Genomic DNA, 19,043 nt, shown 5'->3' on the forward strand with positions numbered 1-19,043 from the left:
GACCAGTCATTTATGCTGTCCATTTTCTGCTCAGTTGGTACTCTTTCTGCATACATCCTAATAATGTCTACTACCTTAAAAATATATTGCCCATATTTGACTTAATATCCATTTTATACTGCTAAAAGGAAATAGGTGGAAATTAAACTGGAATCTCAGTAGACATGTAACTAAACAAAGCTGAATACATTGGCTTAGGAAAAATTCTTCCATTCACTGCTGAACTAAGCTGTACTTACAATTGTAGTCATGGTCTCTTCTGTCACCACCTTCAATGTGTCAACAACTGAAATGTAGCCAAGTCGCTTAGCAATGGCGAGGGCAGTGTTTCCATTCTAGCAATTGAAATATTTATAATGAAAGTCAAATGTTAGCAAGGCTAAGTGTAGAAACTGCTAATTAACTGTAGAAAAATGCACAATACAGGTCAAATAAATGTTTGCATGTTGGTGATTGAAATAAATATATTTTGGGTAGTAGGATATATAACCGTAAGTCTTTAACTCTTTACAGAAATGGGATGAAAATGAAAAGTTTTTCAGAAGTTTGCCGTTCTAATTTTGGAAGAGATGAGGGCATAGAGGACGCGAGGGCGATTGGAATAGGCTTCCTCTGCTCTTTTCCCCTCCCACCACACACATTTTTTCCACATTTCCCTTGCTCAAATGCTTTACACGGGGTGGGACATCTGAGCCCGAGGGGAAAGCGGCAGCCTCGCAGTGGACCTCCTGCACTTACCACAGTGAGCTCGTTGGGCGCCGCGCCGTGCTGGAGCAGGACGTTGATGATGTGGGTGTGCCCCTGCTGCGCAGCCTGGTGCAGCGGCGTGTACCCGTTCTGCAGGCACAGGGAAAGGCAAAGGCTGCAGTGGGCACGGTGCACAAGCCGCCTCCACAGAACGAGCGAGGCAGAGGCTGAAAACTCACCTTCGTTTTGGCATTAACTTTTGCAGAATGTTGCAGAAGGAAGTTAACAATTTTTATGTTTCCGTAGTGGCAGCCAACATGCAAAGGAGTGTATCCCATCTAGAATGAACATAAGCAGTTAGTAAATGTGAATATCCCACACGTACCCTGACAAAAAAAACCAGACATGAAACAGCAAAAATCCTGTTAAGCTTTATTTCTTTGGCCTATATGAAAAATCCTCCAACCTTGGAAAAAAACCCCACACTTCTCATGAATGTCAATTCAAGTCCCATTCTTTGTGAACCTCTCCTGAATGCCTTGTGTTTCTGTAATCTTCAACACATGCAACGTTGATTAAAGATTTGCCTTCCCGTCCAACGGTCAGACTATCAGGTCTCTGGGTCATAGCCCACCTTTGTAAATAAATGTGTGTATAATGCCTTGCACAGCGAGGTTCACATGCTTGGTGCTCCTACAGTGTGATAATAAACAAATAAGTAAATAAGTAATAACAACTTTCTAAAACCAGACGTGCTGAGGGCTGTCTCAGCTACAGTGCAATTTGCAGCCCATCCATTCTGACTGAAACACCAGGAAGGTAAATCTAAAACAATGCAACTGATTTGCCAGTTCTGCCAGAATAATATAGTCCTACAGAAACTGGAACACCAGCTGGTGAATTGAGGCTCTAAGACAGAAAGGTCTAACTTTTCACATGTCTAGCCTTGTGTTATGCAAACTGGAAGAAACTGCTTTTTCTTGGCAGCTGCAAAGATGAGAAAGTTGGATGTATCCTTTTTGTTCCTGTTACTTATTTTGCTTTACTAGTGGACAGGCTAAGAATGTTTGTCAACACAAATGGTCACCGAATGCTCTAAACGCAACTAAATGGCTTTTTATAGTAAAATATACACATTTTGCAAATATTTCTAAAACCAGTTAGTACAAGAAGAATATCACTTAAAAACCTGATGAGATTTTAAAAAACTACTACTGTTTTTTAAAAACTACTCTTGGTAGCAAAGCAGGAATCACTAAGCTGACTCTGAACTCACTCACTTTAAACCCCACATATTTAAAATAAGTCAAACAGCATGTTGAAACTTGTTAATTGTAATAAACACTTTAATCAACATTAGTTAACATTTAACATACAATGCAACAAAACAAAGAGAACAAAAGCTTGCTCTTGCGGCTCTTTTTCTAGTCTCTTAGTCCATGAGAACCACTGTTAGCGGTTTTGAAAAATTTTGAATTCCTTGAGATGCTTAACGTATTAGAAATTATTAGATTATCTTTCTTGAAGTAATTATCTTTTCCTGCCTTATCTTCCCTGCAAGACAACACAATCTCTTCTTCCTCAACAAACATAATCAATCTAGAGCTGCACAAAGGACAGTTCAGGAGATGGTTACCTCTAAATGGGACACTTGCTATTTTTCTCCATGGCATGGAGAGAGGCCGCTTTTCCCCAAACCTCCTCCCCCCATCACACTAATAGCTTGATGGCTTTCCAGCAGATGCTTTGCTTGGCTCACAGAGATGGATTAATGGGCTTCCCCCTCTCTTGAGGTGAGTCATCGGGATTCCTTTCCCCTCTAAAGGTCAGGTTTCATGGGTCCACTTGACAGGCTCTGAGATGCCAGAAGGGTCATCTTAGCCAGTGTTCACACGGGGCTTCACCATTTTGCAAGCAGGATGAAACTACACTGCCAGTGTAATATGTCCTTTTGCTACTCTGTGGGACTGCCTCATGCTCCATTACCAGGTTTTATGGAAAAATCAATTGCTAGGCTGTAAAAATCACATCTGATATGAGGAACACAAATACACGAAACACATAGTAAAATACACTGCAAACATGCACTGCTGTTAATCTCCAAAAGGAGAATTCTTGTAAAAAGGGTAGGAGGTGAGGCTGTCTGAAATCATTAATTCCAGTGGCAGAAAGGTCAGTTACAACATATATGGGGAAACATGGCCATGGTGCATGTCTTGGCTGCTGGTAGAGTCCAAAGCAGCCACGTGGCCAGAAGGAAAATGGTACTTGGGATTGAACAATCCAGGACTAGATCCAAAAGTCAACCTTGCCGGCAGAAGCACTGAAAGATGGGCTGGTCTTGTATTGACCAGGCTCCTGCTGCTCTTATCGGTGTTTAAAGGTGACAAAGTGCCTTTGCTTTCCTGCTCTGAAAAGAAAAGCCTGGTGCCCAAGAGGTAGAGGCACACAGGGAGTTAAAAGCTGCAGCCTATCATCCTTCCTTTGTACATCCATGTCAGTGAGGAGTGGCCAGGTTAGACAACTTGGCCAAAAGCACTGAGGAGGCAACTCCAAGTTCAGCCAGGGGTTCAGGAGCCAGCACTACACCACACATTCAAACCATGAGGTCAAAGTTGCTCAGAAGAAAGAAAGAGAAAACCTCAAATGTGAACTGTTTCCACTAGAGGGAAGTTTTAAGTGTGCATGGGTTTAGACACACCATTTTCTTCATGTCACTTTGGCTCTGATCCTACTTTACACAAGGTTACCTAATTTCAGTTGTATTAACACATGCTAGGAGATGGTAGCTGTGCCAGTTACTTTAAATTAGGGTGTGTATTTTTTCTTCAGTTAATTATATACCCTTTGCCATCTAAAGAAACTACTGGCTTTGACAACCAGGGTGAGTTAATCATTGCAAGAAACAGCACCAGATCCAAATTCCATTGGCATCAGCAGAATGAAACTTTCTGTTGACTTATATGAACATTAGATCAGATGCCAAATGACTACAAGGAACTTTTCCTGCAGAATAGTTGCGTACAGTGGTAAGAGCCTGAGCACTAGCTAAAGTGTAATCATCATGAACTGAACGCTGGGACCTCATCTTACAGTTACTGTTAGTTTAGGGTTGGCCTCATAGGTTCCTAGCAGTGCCCAGGGTCTGCATCTGACAGGGCTCCTTAAATTTGCCAGAGTCTTGAGTTTTCAGCAGAATGCTGAGTGTACTCACAGCCATGTACCTCAAAAACGGAGCTTCTGCGGCCCCTGCTCCTACATGTCCAAAGATAAACTCAGATTAAAACATGGCCAAACTATCAAAACATCAGTTTAAAAAAAAATGCTGTGAAACCTCCTTATACAAGAACTTAACTCCCTTCTCCCCCTTCAAAACACAGGCCTCTTAACATGACCTGCAAGGTCAACAAAAATCAGACATCATAAAGCCAACTGGGAAGATGAAATCAAAAGTCAAGGGCCACCTGCTGGGAACCCCCTGCTAATAACCCTAAAACATTAAAATCTGGAGAGTATCAGAGCATCAAGACCAGCTGATCTCAACTTTCCCTTTGAAGTGATCTGTAAAGGCTCCTCTCTCCAGCCTGTAACAATGAATATTGAAGACAGAGCTATCAAACCCCCGATATTTACTGCAGTACAACATCGATTTCCTTCTACAAATGGTATATACAGAGACTTACATGTGGTACCTGCACAAATGGCTAGAGGAGTAATTATTGATGCTCTTTGTCACTCCTGACCAGCCTGCTGTTTAAATCAGAGACTAAGTGAAAACTTTTCCTCTTTCCCCTCCAAATGCATGGTAGAAATCATGACATTTCCATGGTGACATGGTCACTGTTCTCCCTGCTACAGGTCTTGGTGCCCCAGAGCTGAAGCTGAAGGAGGCTCCCTCTGAAGCTCTTGGTGCTGCTGGCCTGGTCAGGTATGGCAGCTGGAGGTGCGAGCACTGAAAGGCAGTTTCTCTGCTACAGGCATCGTGCATGTCCTGGGTAGCAATGTGGGCACCTGCTAGCCTGGTGGCAAAATACCAGTTTCCTGTCTGAACACCCTGGAGGGGCCTGGGAGCTTTCTTTTAAGTTTGCCATACCCTGTGGTCATCTCGTGTCATGTCGTGTTTGATGAGGCAGTGCCTAACACAGTACACAGTCACTGACAGCAGGGTGACAGAGATATCACATGGCGGGTCACGTCTCACTGGGCATGTTAGACCGCATCAGACACCAGAGGACATCTTCCATGTTTATAGTCAGCAATGTTTGTAGTGAAGGCATTGGTCAAAATAAAACTAATTAGCAAAATGCCCTTTTAATGCTTGAGACCCAGAAAGGATATCCTTTGCTTCTCAGCTACAGTACAGATTCCTGCATTCAACTGTTTCTAGCTCAGGAAGGTATAACATTTACATTTATATCCCAACATCCTCATAGAAAACAGATATTCTGTTAAGTTTTCTGAAAAACTCCAACTGGCAGATTCTGCAATTACACAACAAAATTAACTATAAAAGTAGTAATTTCTCATGGCTACTTAAGCTTGCTACTTTCATTCTCTATAGAAATGTGTCCAGGAGGCTAAAATATTTTGCTTCAAAAGCCATTAATAAAAAACCCAAAAGAACAACAAAAAACCCAACCACCAAACAAAACAATTATACACATTTCTGCACAGCAGTTTAGGTTCAGATTTTATTTACTGGCAAAGAACCAAGGGACTTAGTAGGCATCCTAATATTAAAAAAGTTACTTCCAAGAAAATCAGGGCTTTTGTTCAATACAGCTCTAACGTGCATCACCTTCTGGCAGTCAGCTGCCGTGCTGCTTCTAGCTGTTTTAAAGAATGAGCAGCAATATGGAAGTTAGCAGCTGGGAAGGGCTTATCAAAAGCCACAAGAATAAGTGCCAGAAAAACCAAAAAAATGAGAAATACTGAGTTTTTCAATTCTAATGGAACACACAAACACAAAACATCCCTTATTCTCTTGCCCTTCAATTTTTTGGAGGGAAATTATCACAAGTCTTGTATATCATGTCAGTGAATTACCTTAATATCCTCCACTGGTAATAACCATAAATCTTAACAGCTTGAATTACTGCATCTTTCTAGTCATGCTGACTCTCAAGCTGCTCTGTTTTTGTTTTTCTGCTGTAAATGTCAGACAGAAGCTACAGCATTATTGTTGATAAGGCTAGAAAATGCTCTAGATCCAAAGGCATCCAGACTTGATCAAATGAAATGGGCAAACCTATATGTGTACATACACACTTCACTGCTTTGCTGAATCAGGGCCTAACATGTTGCAGTACCTTGCAAAGGTTCATTATTGCACGTTATTAGGCTGGAAATTTCCACACAAATGTCTTGATAACAACTGAGCAGGTACCAAGAGCCAAGGAGAGAGAATGTACCATGAAGATATACTGAAGATATCTGTATTTCAGTGTTGTTCTGTATGAAAGCAATTCTTCTCGATAACACTTCCCACCCTCCCTGCCTCCTTCCTGTCTCTTTCTGCATCTGAAAATTAGATATTCCAATGGAAAAACTGGATTGCTGTTATGAACCACTGTAGCACTCAGGCTGGTATGTGGTTCCTGTCAGAACAAGGCAGGCAGATTTGAATAAATCTCCCTGAATAAATCTGAAATAAAAGGCCCAACTCAACCTGCAAAAGAACATCGTGACCTCTCAGTCACCATTATCTCCTACCAATACTACAGTTATAGGAACAAAAGGCAGTTTAATACTGGCTTTATTTTCCAGACAGTCGCCAACCAGGGACTGCGAGACCATCAGTTCCCCCGGCAGAGGCCCAACACCAAGTGCAATGTAGCAACTGTTTGACTAAAATGACCTGCACTGAGGTCAAAGCTCCAAATCCTGCTCTTCATCCTTGACTGAACCAGCACTCTTCTCCCATCAGTCTTCCTTTGCCAGTCCATCACAGTAATGCTGTATCCTACAGTAACACTATCTAATGGGATAAACAGTTGAAAAACGACATGTGGAGACCTGCTGAGCCATGAAACAATATTTACTTGTGCCAACTCTCAGCACAAAAACCCTGCAACAAAAGCAACATCACATCTACCGCTATAGCTTTTACACACTCAACGTGACCACCAGAGAAGGAATATCTGCTCACAGCCATGACTTCAGATTGACTTTTAACTCCCAATATTACATGTAAGATGAGCATTCCTTGTGTTAAGCATAATATTGCATAACACAGAGTTTCAGCATCAAAAACTTTAATATACCTAAATTCAGACACAAAAATGTAATGTCAGAATGAATAAAAACTGCTGCCTTTGCAGTGGGACCCTAATGTGCCTTCTAGGAACACTAAATTCAGTTTTTAAAGCTTTCTCAATGCGAAGGGTTTTGAAGCAGCTCTGAAGCTTCACCACCTGAAGTGCATTTTAGTGTTGCTACTTTCCCACCATTCTATTATTTGCTTCTTGCATATTAAGATAAGGTGTTTTCTATGGCTTATCAATTGGAGCTCAGTCTAACAAGGCTAGGCTTAAAACCACATAACAAAATCCCATCTTCAAGTGGCAGGAGCAGCCTTATGGCCTCTCAAGCACTAATTCTGGCATGCTAAACCAGTGTTGTTTACTCTTCAGCGTTGGCTGAGACAGACTCCCACAGCTCTGGGATTAGAGGCTATTTAGTTAATTGATGCAGAACCAGAAGGATCCCATAATGCCATCAATAAATGGACTTCAAAACCAGCAGCTATTCTTCCGTTCATGCCTTTTGCTACAACAAAGTTCAGGAAAAAAATTTCTTGGGAGGGAAACCACCCCAAGAAAGAACCACAGTTGCAATGGTTCAGGTCTGAGAGCAACTTTGAAAACGTTCCTAAGTTTTAGTGCCAGAACTGGTGTTAATCATACAGACTAATCTCCCGCACAAGAGATATTCTGTGGTAGTAGATTTTTTTTCTTCCCTGCTATAGCATCAAGATGCAAAATATGTTTCTTCCCAATCTTCTCCTCTAATCACCTGAAAAACCCCAATCATGTGTGGCCCTCAGAACCTGAGCAGGCGTAAGAACTCCCATGTGTGAGAACTGCAAACTCTAGATGTTTTTGCAGGGAGTGTAAGTTATATATAAATGATGATTAAAGAACATGTACCAGAGGTGGAAGATGATAGCTCATTGGTCCCTACCCAAGAAGTTGAATGACCTGCTAAGATATTAAGTGTTCTCCCTCTACTGACAGATACTGTGCTGGAGTGACATAACCGATGCTTACTTAACCTGGGAAAATAAGGAATATGATAAGGAAAGAATCTAAACAAAGAAAAAACAAATTAAAAACCCCTACTGAATAGTAATCTAGACCACAATAATTGAGGTAACAAAAGCATATGGATGTGAAATGAAGAGAAGAAAACAGAAGGTTAGTGGTGAGGCTGCTGGTAGCAGGGATCCCCAATATAATGCCGCTCTAAGCTGTGCAGCTTCACTGACTTTTAAAGGCATGGATGGCCACATCTCTGCCACTGTAATGAAGTAATGAATCTGAACTGGACATGCTGGACGGTATCATGCAAACATGCAAGCATAGCAACAGTGCTTCTGAAGCCAACTCAGCTGTTGCTGTATCTTGCTCCCCAGTGCCTCTGGTTTTAGAGGCAGCTTGCACAGACCTTTTATTCCCATAGAACAGTTAATCCATCTAAACAAGAGAGCTTGTAACTACAGAGCTGCTATTTTACAAGCAATCATCTAAACTTCACCTGCATAGAACATGAGGTCAAGGTATCGTAGTTCTTACAGCGTAACACTTTTCCTTCATCGTAGAAGTTCAGAGCGTCTCAGCTCTTTCCTTAGGAACTCAAGATGATCATCAGTTTATCTAGAAACTAGTCCGTGCTAAAATACATGGTACTGCATTGGCACGTTTCTTATAACACAGTGAGTGGGTATCTGGCAGACCTCCATGTGGCCGACTGTGTGGAGCCTGGAGGGCTCACCGCTGCACAAACCCAGCAGACAGGACTCTGCAGAAGAAGCCAGTGAATAAGCATCAAGCTCACTCCACTCTAACACAAGGCATGTGGGCACTTTCTTCCTAAGGAGCAGCTAGTCCCCTACAGCAGAGGGGGCAAATTAGCATGGTAGGCAGGAGGACAAGCCGTTGCAGGTGTTCTTCACCCCAGAGGCCTATAGGATTAATAATGCACATTTTCCCAGACAGGTGATTTGTTACACCACAAAGTAGTTCTGCTTAAATACACTGTGACTTTGCCTGACCTATAAGTCCCTGCCCCACTTCTTGACAACTATGGAGCAGTCCCATGGAAGCAAAAGTGTGCTGGGAAACTATTCTTTACTTGCACTAGCTACATATATAACTGAGGAATGAAGGTGAACAACAAGGGACTTACTATTGGTTTTGTTTTTTAATGATATGACTATTACAGATGACAGGATGCATGCTGCAGACAGTCAAATATGACTGCATTTTTTTTCCCTGTCCATGGTTTTACCTACTGACTAGTTCAATTTTCAGAGACGCAATCAAGAAATTCAGCTCCACCCAGAGGAGATCTCCAAATGAGAAACTGAAGCCCCTTTTCTGTGTGTCTCTACAGAGTCACATGCCTGCTCCACCACATTGCCACCCTGCCAGGCTTAAAGTTCAGTACAGACCTTGTGCAACTGTGCCAGGCTGGCCCTGAGACCCAACAAACATGCCCTGCCTCTCAGCTGTGACAGTATCTCAGACTTTTGCACCATGCTAATGTGACTAAAAGGCTACTAGTCTACAACTGGATCCTATTCAGACATTGGAGAGCAGGCAAAGGGGACACGTGACTGCCTGCACCTGTCAATGTAAATGTCTCCTTAGACTACTTACTATTTGTGGGGCAGAGAAGAGTGGGAGAAAGGCAAACACTCACAGACAAGTTGTACGGGCTAGGAAGTGATTCAGCTCTGACCAAGTTAAAAGAGCATGTTCTGCAATGTCTTGCTACAGAAACCAAAACCAGGTAGGAACTATCTCCAGAAAGGCAACCATATACATCTGAGGAAATTGTGCAAAGAACAAACCAGGGCAGATGTCATCTGCTTCTGGATGATTTAGCAGATGATAAGAACCCAGACTGATTCATCTGTAAAATATAGGCTGAGAATATGTTACAAAAGTATAAAGCTGGAGAAGCTCCTGGAATTTCAGCAGAACTATTTCAGTTTCATGTCAGAATAACGTCATTGAAATCAGCAGCCGGTACAGTTGGAATTACACAGTAGAAAAATCACGTAACAATGACTTTTCCCTCTGCCATGGATTATAATCAGCTGAGCTGCAGCCAGAGATGATGATGGATGCAGCCCTTTCTGAGATGTCAGTGTGACGATAGAATAATATTGCTGGACAGTCTGACACACCTGGACATTTCTGGGATGCAAGCAGAGCACCTAACTTGTGGCACACACCTAACAGCAAGTTGTGAAAGCTGCTACTCTGCACAAAGGGTGCAGGTCAGATTGTGAGACATGGTTCCTTTAGCTGATTTGATCAGCTACAGTCCAAGTATTTGACCACAACTGATTTCTTATTCAGCTGAAGAAATGACTCTGAGATCTAGACAATGCATGAAGAATGTAAGTGTAATCAACACTGAGATCATTGTCATTAAATTCTGAGCACCATATACACTGTTAGTGAGCATAAAACCATTTGTACGCAGGCTCTTGGAATTTGCTCACGACATCGGTCTTAAAACCAATACTGTGAAGTGGGAGGTGTCATTGCTTGGGGTCTCAAAAGCATCCCCAAGCACCTTGGAAAGTCAGGTCTCTTATTTAGGAGCCCAAATATTTACTTTAGGCAAAACTACTTTTAGGCAAGTAAATTTGAAATGGACCACCACTGCATATATGTATTTCATATTAGAAAACAGTGATAAAGAATTTCAAATTTGTCCTCACGAGTTAAATGTTTCATCTCTAATATTGTTTTTGAAGGTAGAGTAGAGCAGTATTTACTGACAACCTAACAGGTTAATGTTTACCATGAGGAGAACAATGGTATAGTCTGAATTTGGGACACCAGAAAAAGTCAGTTCCCTAGAATGTACCCATATGATGACATAGCTCACCTCACTATGCTTTGCAAAACAAAGTGGCTTAGAAATTCAGAGGCATCCAGTCATGAAGGCTGAGTCAAGCTGTAGGAGCAGGGGTAATCTTTACAAATGAACAATGGCTTTACTTGCAGAATCACGTCTATGGATGGCTATTTAGTGTCAGCTCAGGGAAAGGCGACTACTTCATTTCATAAAGTCTCAAGTCATGGGAAAAAGTATTAACCACTTAATAACCTGGAATGCCTACATTGCATTCATATTGTTTCTCTTGCTGTAAATACAGATGTTTTAAGTAACAGTTCTCCTGTGTTTTATTTCTACTGTCAGCTGAATGGAAAGTATGTGCAACGTGTAAAAAATACCAAAAGCAGATGAGAGTATACATATGGTGAAAGATTATGATTCTCTGTAGAGAGAGCACAAGCTTTTCTGAAAGTTTCCTTACATAAAACACAGATCAATCCCACTTACCTTCATAGTAGGACACAATCTAAATCTATGTTGATCTAAATGTTTGGCAAGAAATAAGCTTACTGCTCAAAGACTGACCATAACACTAAACATTCAAGTTTACATATCTTTACTTTTCAGAATATATTCTATAATAATTTCTTACAAGGAATGTTTCTCTGCTGTTATTTCAGTTTCACCCTGAATTGATTACTAGACCAGTCTACAGGCTCATGCCTCTTTGCAAGGAAATAATACATGTTGACAGTGGTGTTTGTACCTTCGTCTGTGCATCAACAGCAGCTCCTTGGTTAACAAGAACCTCTGCTACATTGACTCTATCCTCTTGAGCAGCCAGGTGGAGTGGCGTCAGTCCACTCTGTAAATTAGAAGCAACAAGTAACAATCTTCAGAGGAGGCACATGAATACTAAAATGCAAATTCAGGTATCAATAAGACCCAAAACATCGTACTGAATTTAAAGAAATCATACATTCCACTTTCACTGTGTAATGTGCTTCCTAATCACATTTGTTGATTTGCAAGGAAGTACAATTTGAAAGCCAGGAAGATAATGTTTCTTTTCACAAGGAACATTTCTTCATGCAGCGTTCAATGTAGGACAGCAAATTATAGTACTTTAAGAAAAAGTCATATAGTATTTTTTTACCTCCTGACTAATTCACTTCCTTAGAATGAGTAAGATTTTAAAAGAAATATTGAATTATTGTTTACACTTCTACAAGTTTTCTAGAAGTAACATTCACTCAGATTTATCCTTACCTTTTACTCCTCTACTTGATCATTTTCAAACACAAACAGAAAAGATAAAACTACATTTCTCTGAGATCAGGCCCATTTCTCTCTGCCCAGTGAGTATACAGACTTGCTAGATGACGTGTACTGACAGTCTTACCTTTTGGATAGCTCATTACTTTTCTTATCTGAAACTTGAGAAAATCCTTAGAACCTCAGAAAGCTATGCAACTTTCTGTCACATAAATGACCTCCAGTAAAAGGGGTAGAAGAGAGAATTTGCTGAGGGGATGTTGTTAGGAATGGGAAAGAATATCCTTTACTTGCAAATTACAGGTTTTTTCTCTCCTCCTGTTCCTACTGCCTTTAGGACCGGTGACAGAAGAGCGGGTGGCAGCAGTTGGCACATCAGGCAGAAACACTTGCTAAGTTTCCTACCCTTGAACCCAAACTCATGTCCACGGTGGACTCGCTACCAAAGGCAGTAACTGCTGAGAGCATCTCACTGTACTGCACTCAAACATGCAATCCTGATGACAACGCAGCTTAGGTCGGTCACATTACACAAATATATAACAGTAACTAGTTGTAAATTACCTAATGGAGCCTGGATATTATGGGCCAAACCTTATAAAAAGATTTAATAAGTGCTCAGTGCCCACACTGCGGCTCTGAGTATTCAGCTCCCTACCATTCTGTGGATCCTGAAGAAAACAAATGCTCTTTTTAGTCCCATTGCAAAACTCAAAAGTTAGTGTGCTTTAAATATCTGGCTTCAAATATAGGTGCTGAGCTCAGAGGAAACATGCATCCCTAAGTGAGTACAGGGGAACTATTTTCAAAAGGTGGTGTTATCAGCATAATGAGAAACTAGAGATTACAACTGAACAGTAACAGATTGAAGAATCTTGCAGGTAATTAACCTCTGGTGGGACTGAATCAAAATACCAAGCAGCTGCAATCATGCTCTCTGTATTAGCCTTAGCAGCAAAACCACGATAGCCAATGTGATACAGAATGTGTACATGGCAAATCGCCCTGCGGGGATACAAAGTACATCCTGCTCTGCATAAGCCCACGCACTTGATTGAGACTGGGGGAAAAAAGAAATCAACATCTGCAAGAGAAGCTTCCGGAAGGAGGGCCCAAAAATAACCAAACTGTAAAGTTAGAAACAGGAAAACACAGCAGCCCTGTGCAGCATCACCCACAGCCTCAGAGAACACAGAGTCTTTCTACCTGCTGAGATTAAGAAATACTTTCCATGAAAAATTTGTCTCTTGCCTTCCTACTTTAGCCACATAAATCCATACTGAAACTGCACTTTACAATATCTCTGATGTCTAGTGGGGCATTTAAAGAATTAAGGCTGCACATTTGCTAGAAACATTACTATAGAGCAGACTTAATAGCCTATAAATTCATACATATAGAAACTAAAATCTACCAACTTCCCTTTCCTGCCCCCAGGAGAAATTACACCGAAAGTCACTGTGCTCTGAGGAACATCCCCTGGGGAGGAAGAATCACTTATATTAAAGAACAAAATCTTAGACAACCTTGCTGTTATTATCCCATTTAAAAAAAACCAGCTTCCCTTAACAAGTTAGTTGTTACCATTGCTTAATGGGGAGGCATATATCTAGAGGCTCATAAATGATGCGCCAACCCCACTAACTGCTGGGGGGAGAAAGGCATTTTCTCTCTGGGCATGTTTTGGTAGAGTAGCATAATGTGGAAGGAAGGGAGACGGATTAATAAATTCCCCTGCAGCATGTGCTATATCATCAAAACTTGGGTAGTACGAAATACAGTTAATTCAATGTGACATGGCATGCTGCATGCTGCTCTCTTCGCTAGAAGAAATGGTGTGTACTCAAACAGCTGCAGCGGTTTTCAAAACCTGCAGAATCACAGCAGACAAAATTTACTTGCAGGCCTCTACCGTTCTCATCACCACGTTTGTTTATTGCCTTAGCACCAAACGGGGAACACTTACCTTGTTGCTGAGATTTACATTAGCATTTCTAGTAAGAAGCAATGACACCATGTCCACGTGGCCGTCCTGAGAGGCAAGATGTACAGGGGCGATACCCTGTCTGGTTACAGCATTGGCATCAGCACCATATTCCAGCAGTGTAGTTGCTATGTCCATCTGGTTTTTCTTGGCAGCTATGTGCAGTGGCGTATAGCCGTTCTGTCAAGAGAAAGCACTTCATTGCAAGCTACTCACTAAACAATGTGATAAATCGCTTTCCTGTACCTACCCGACTCTATGAAAGTCAGTCATTAGTTCTAACAATTCTGTCAAACATAGTCAAATACAATATTAACTAGTTGTAGAAATGAGCATATCAGAGCTTTAAGCAATCCGTTTTTGAAAGTACCACTACAAATAGGAGGATTCTGAAAGAAACGTTCAAATTTGGGGAAAAAAAATCATCTGTTCAGAAGAGTACAACCTATAGCAATAGCAATTTGAGTTTCATTTCACAGACATTTGCTACTTTTCCTTAAATGTACATAAAATCTTTAACAAACAGAAGAGCAGGATGTGTGTTCATAACTCAGAACAGCTGTTATTGTTTGGGGGTTTTTTTTCCCATTTCCCAGTGTGAATGAAAGCATTATGTACACGAAATATGGCTTTGCTTGCAGCATTTACCCTAACCTTACTAACAGGCTCTTTTCGTTCAGATCAAGGGAAAATTAAAGCATATAACTTTAGAGTCTTGCATTCTTTATTTTTTTATTCCTTCCAATATGTGTACCTATAGTGAGCCCACTACTAAAAATAAAAATGCAGTATCTATTGCATGATAAAATTTTATAATTCTAAAAAAGGGTGGATTTGGCAGAAAATAGATAAATAGATATAAAGAATAACTGATTAGCATGCAAATACCAAAACATTGACTAAGGTATGACAAGCTTTTGGTACAGTTTGCGATGCCTGTTTAATCAAGAACTTTGTGTCTTGCGGAAATGTAAGTTTTAAAGCAAATAGCAACGTGCACACATATGCATGTGACTAAGGAAGAAGGTCAGGGGCAAGAGACCCTAGCTGCATAAACCATTTCATATGGAATCAGAAGTAGCATGTGCATCTCAGATTACACAGCCCAATAAAATCTATCTAAAGGCACAAAGCATTCACCTGGCTTGGCTCCTCCCTGCGCCCTGTGGGGCAGCAGGGCTGGATTATACGGGAAGGCAGGTCACAACAGATGCAGGGCGATGCAGGTAGGAGCAAAGAATAAATACACTGGGGCACAGAAATGGTTACAAGAGAGCTTTAATAGTAATCTGGAAGTGAGAGACACGCACAGTACTAACTCCACGTGGAAAAGGTTCTGTAACCTTCAAAATTCGATTCAGATTCAGTTCAGACCTTAGATACTAAGATATGTCAAAATGACACCCAGGAAACACGGTGCCACAATTAACAAGAGAAGTATACGGCCACTGAATTTTCACTTTGAAGATAAAATGCTTCAGGAAAAACAAACACAATCCTCTCCCTTAGACTTCCTGCACGAGACTGACACGCAAAACAGCCATCACCGCATGAGCACCTACTAAGTCCTAAATACTACGTGCTAAATCCTGCATATATGCTAAACTCTGTGCATTTTAAATGGAACTCATGTATATTTTGTATAATAATAAATGCAGTTTTCAAGCCTTTTCCTCAGAAATGGGCATACATTGCTTTCAGTGGAATGGGAAGCAGCAGGTTGCCAACAGAAGGCAAAATGAGAGCTGAAAAATAAAAGCTGAAATTCAGCTCAGTCTCAGTCTGCATCTTCTCCTCATGATAAGAGCTGTCCTGTGCCACTATGCATAGATGCAGAAGGGAACGGAGAAGTTTGGAAGGAAGAGTATTAGGTTATTCTGGCTGCCAGGGAAAAGAGGTAAAAAGGGAAAAAGGTTAAAGATGAAGGGACAGAGAAAAACTGAGGCTTTGGAGGCTGGGGAGGAGAGGAAGAGAAGCATTGTAAAGTGGATGCCAAATTAAAGTTAGGCACAAGCCTAATTTTGGCCTATAAAAAAGAAGAATGGTTAATCAGAATAACTGTTTGTATCACAGAACTGTACTCTGACATGGCCACTTCCCATACCCTTTCACTGATCACTCTTCAAGGCAAACGCTGCCAGGCCAGGCTAATGAGCCAGTCCTAAAATCAGTGTTAAAGACAGGAGTGTCACAGAAATAGCAACTGCTGATGAAACTAACTGTGGAGCCAGTGATGAGATATGACATAACACATTTATTTGTTAGACCACATTTACAAAAGAAGTGGGGAATCATCTGCTGTTACCAACATCATCTTTCAGATGACTGCACAGTGGGTGCCTAAAGCAACAAACATGGTACCGTTAATTTTATTTAGTATTGACGCTCTACTCAGTGTTGCTGTGGCTCACTTGCTGCAGAATACTAACAAATGCTTTCTTTTAGGAAGACTTACAGCTGGCACTTGAAGGCCTGAAGTGGCAGCTGCAAAGCTGTTCTGTTACAGATGGGGAAGCTAAGGTGACCTGACACATGAGTTTGTGTAATATTATACCATAGTCTATAGTGCTTCCACCCTGGTTTGGACTTCCCAAGCCCTTGGCAGTGGCTGCTGCAATCCCTGTCCCTACAGGATGCACAGCTTCCACTGGCAGTTTCTTTCAGTGAAAACTGGGTCAGTGTCTTCTCATCCCCTTCAGAAGGCCCTTTCTTCCCCACAGTGGCATTTAAGAGTGCTGTGCTGCAGTAGTAAAAGATCGGAGATCACTCCGGTTCACCTCCTGGGGCACTGCTCTGGCAGATTGTCACTATCGACATCATTGATTTTAGACTGTGCTGTTGCTGCTGGCTATCCATGTTTATTTAACTTTCCTCTCCTTTGCACTATAAGCTCTGGGACCTACCATGTATGACAGACTCCATCCTCTTCTTCAGCCATGCAGAAGGCCTCTAGTGTTATTCAGCCATGTGTGAGGGGAAGGCAATCAAGGAGAGCTAGCGGTCTGTCTACGATACTGGCTTTTCCACTAGCTCTCCCTTTTCCACAGTGGTTTTTTGCAGTGATTTGAGGAACGTAACTGGGTTGTTTCAGATGGGGTATTTACACTGCACTTACCCCACTTGAACCTACATATGCTTCCACCCTGTTTTACTTATTGTTGCTGTCCAACTATCGATTATTGATCCATACTTAAAACTGGGTTCCACAAAAGATATAGACACTCTAAGCTTCTCTATATTATTTCTTCTACTCAGAACTAGAACACATTTAAATATTTATTCTTTCACATCCCCTGAAATCTTACACTATGTGTTGTCTTGCCTACATTAAATTGCAATCACAGCAGGGCTGTGACTAGTTGTTTTATTTTCTCACCAGTCCATTTACACTGTGGTAGGAAGTATTGTGAAGTACCTTAATAATTATGTACGTTGCACTGAGAAACATCTCACACCTCAGAAGTCATCCTGTGGCACCATACAGGAGAACTACCCCTGTTTAGCAAGGCATTAACTCCAAGATTGCCCTGCACAGATGTTAAGATGCAATGATATAAAGTTGGCTGGCTTGGAGAAGGTGCTAAGGAGACCAGACAAGTGAAAGCAAGGCTCAGTATTTGCCAAGACTGAACTTTATTGAAACTAGAGATTTAAATTGTTTCTGCATCTATATTTGCTTTTTTACTGCTATTTTATTCACCTGCAGAATTATTCTAACAGCTTTATGTGGTTGTGAGACATTAATAAACAAGGTCACTGAGCCCCCTGTAATTGCAAGCATATACAGTCTAGAAAGAACAGAGGCAGACAGGGAATAAAGTAACACAAAAAGCCTAGCTATTGTTCTCCCAGAGTGGCCAGTACTTGTACCTTGGCAGATGCGTGCGGTGAAGCTCCCTGGTCCAACAGTAGGAGTGCCACTTTTTGATTATCGTAGTGTGCAGCTACATGCAGTGGTGTTAAACCGCTCTAAAAACACATGCAGAACAAACAAGTGCTGTTACAGACCCTTTCCAGGGAAAACTTAAGATTTTGGAAAATTGGAGTAGATAAGGTGAAAAAACACATTTGTTATTCATTCATGTATCCAGAGTCTTCGATAACTTTAAGATCAAAAAATAAAACAGAGATTTGAAAATCCTTACTGAGCTGTGAAAGCCCTTTTCACTTTTCCCAGGGAAGATGAACAGAGAAGCACATATCTGTGCTGCCCCCAGGACAGAGCAGGTAAGGAATCTTGACACTGAGGTCACACCCTCAGCAATGTTTTTCTTTTACTGCAGTGGATAAGTAAACCGTCCCTTGGATCTGTAAAAATCCAAGCTGGGCTGGTTTAAAAAGCTTGAGGTCCTGCTGGGCTTTTCCCCCTGTCATGAGACCTGGGGGAGCAGAGCCAGCTGCCTGAATGCTCTGATAAGGACTGTAAATAGTCTGGGCAGGAAGGTAGGGGAATGGTTTGTCTCCACTCCCCTGCATGGGTACAGAGAGGACATAATTTTGTTGTCAATTAATGACAAACAAAAGTCACTTTTGCCAAGAGTTTGCTGACTCTTGGCAGCCCCAACAGGGACTGGAATATTACATGAAACGTATTCCAGTTAAACCCAGGCTGTGGATACTAGCGTGATGGTAAGTAGGTAGAAGGATATTATTAGAATATTACGCTCATTTAGATATTTGCTGTGCAAGTGGCAATGGCTTCTTCTGTCCTACCTTTCCAGCAGCATCAGGAGATGCATTCTTCTGAAGCAGGAGATTGGCTACCTCAATTTTCCCATATTTTGCAGCCACATGTAGAGGAGTAAATCCTTTCTGTAAGAGAAAGCAGTTATATAGTGCACTCTTGTGCACTCTTTTTCAGGGTAAGGTTTGTCTCTGATCTACAAGGATACTGCTGTTTCCATCCATCCCCTTACATAGTCCTGAGTACAGGCAGCAAGTCTGCAGCTTCTGAACTGCCCTGGCAGGTCTGGAGGCCCTCCTTTGCAAGGCAAAGCCTTATCTACATTAAAATAACTGT

General features: G+C 41.4%; 1 protein-coding gene across 1 annotated transcript in view; it reads right to left on the reverse strand.

Annotated features, from left to right (window-relative positions):
* The window catches only part of ANK3 (ankyrin 3), a 213,935-nt gene that overhangs the window by 86,467 nt on the left and 108,425 nt on the right, over positions 1 to 19,043 (reverse strand). The window contains exons 15-21 of the mRNA XM_075505280.1: positions 18,737 to 18,835; positions 17,894 to 17,992; positions 14,006 to 14,203; positions 11,531 to 11,629; positions 927 to 1,025; positions 739 to 837; positions 240 to 335 (exon numbers count right to left, since the gene is read on the reverse strand). Of these exons, the coding sequence (XP_075361395.1) occupies positions 240 to 335; positions 739 to 837; positions 927 to 1,025; positions 11,531 to 11,629; positions 14,006 to 14,203; positions 17,894 to 17,992; positions 18,737 to 18,835 (789 nt within the window). The remainder of the gene's footprint in view (positions 1 to 239; positions 336 to 738; positions 838 to 926; positions 1,026 to 11,530; positions 11,630 to 14,005; positions 14,204 to 17,893; positions 17,993 to 18,736; positions 18,836 to 19,043) is intronic.

This window comes from Mycteria americana, chromosome 6, assembly GCF_035582795.1.
Source record: "Mycteria americana isolate JAX WOST 10 ecotype Jacksonville Zoo and Gardens chromosome 6, USCA_MyAme_1.0, whole genome shotgun sequence".
Classification (NCBI taxonomy): Eukaryota; Metazoa; Chordata; class Aves; order Ciconiiformes; family Ciconiidae; genus Mycteria; species Mycteria americana.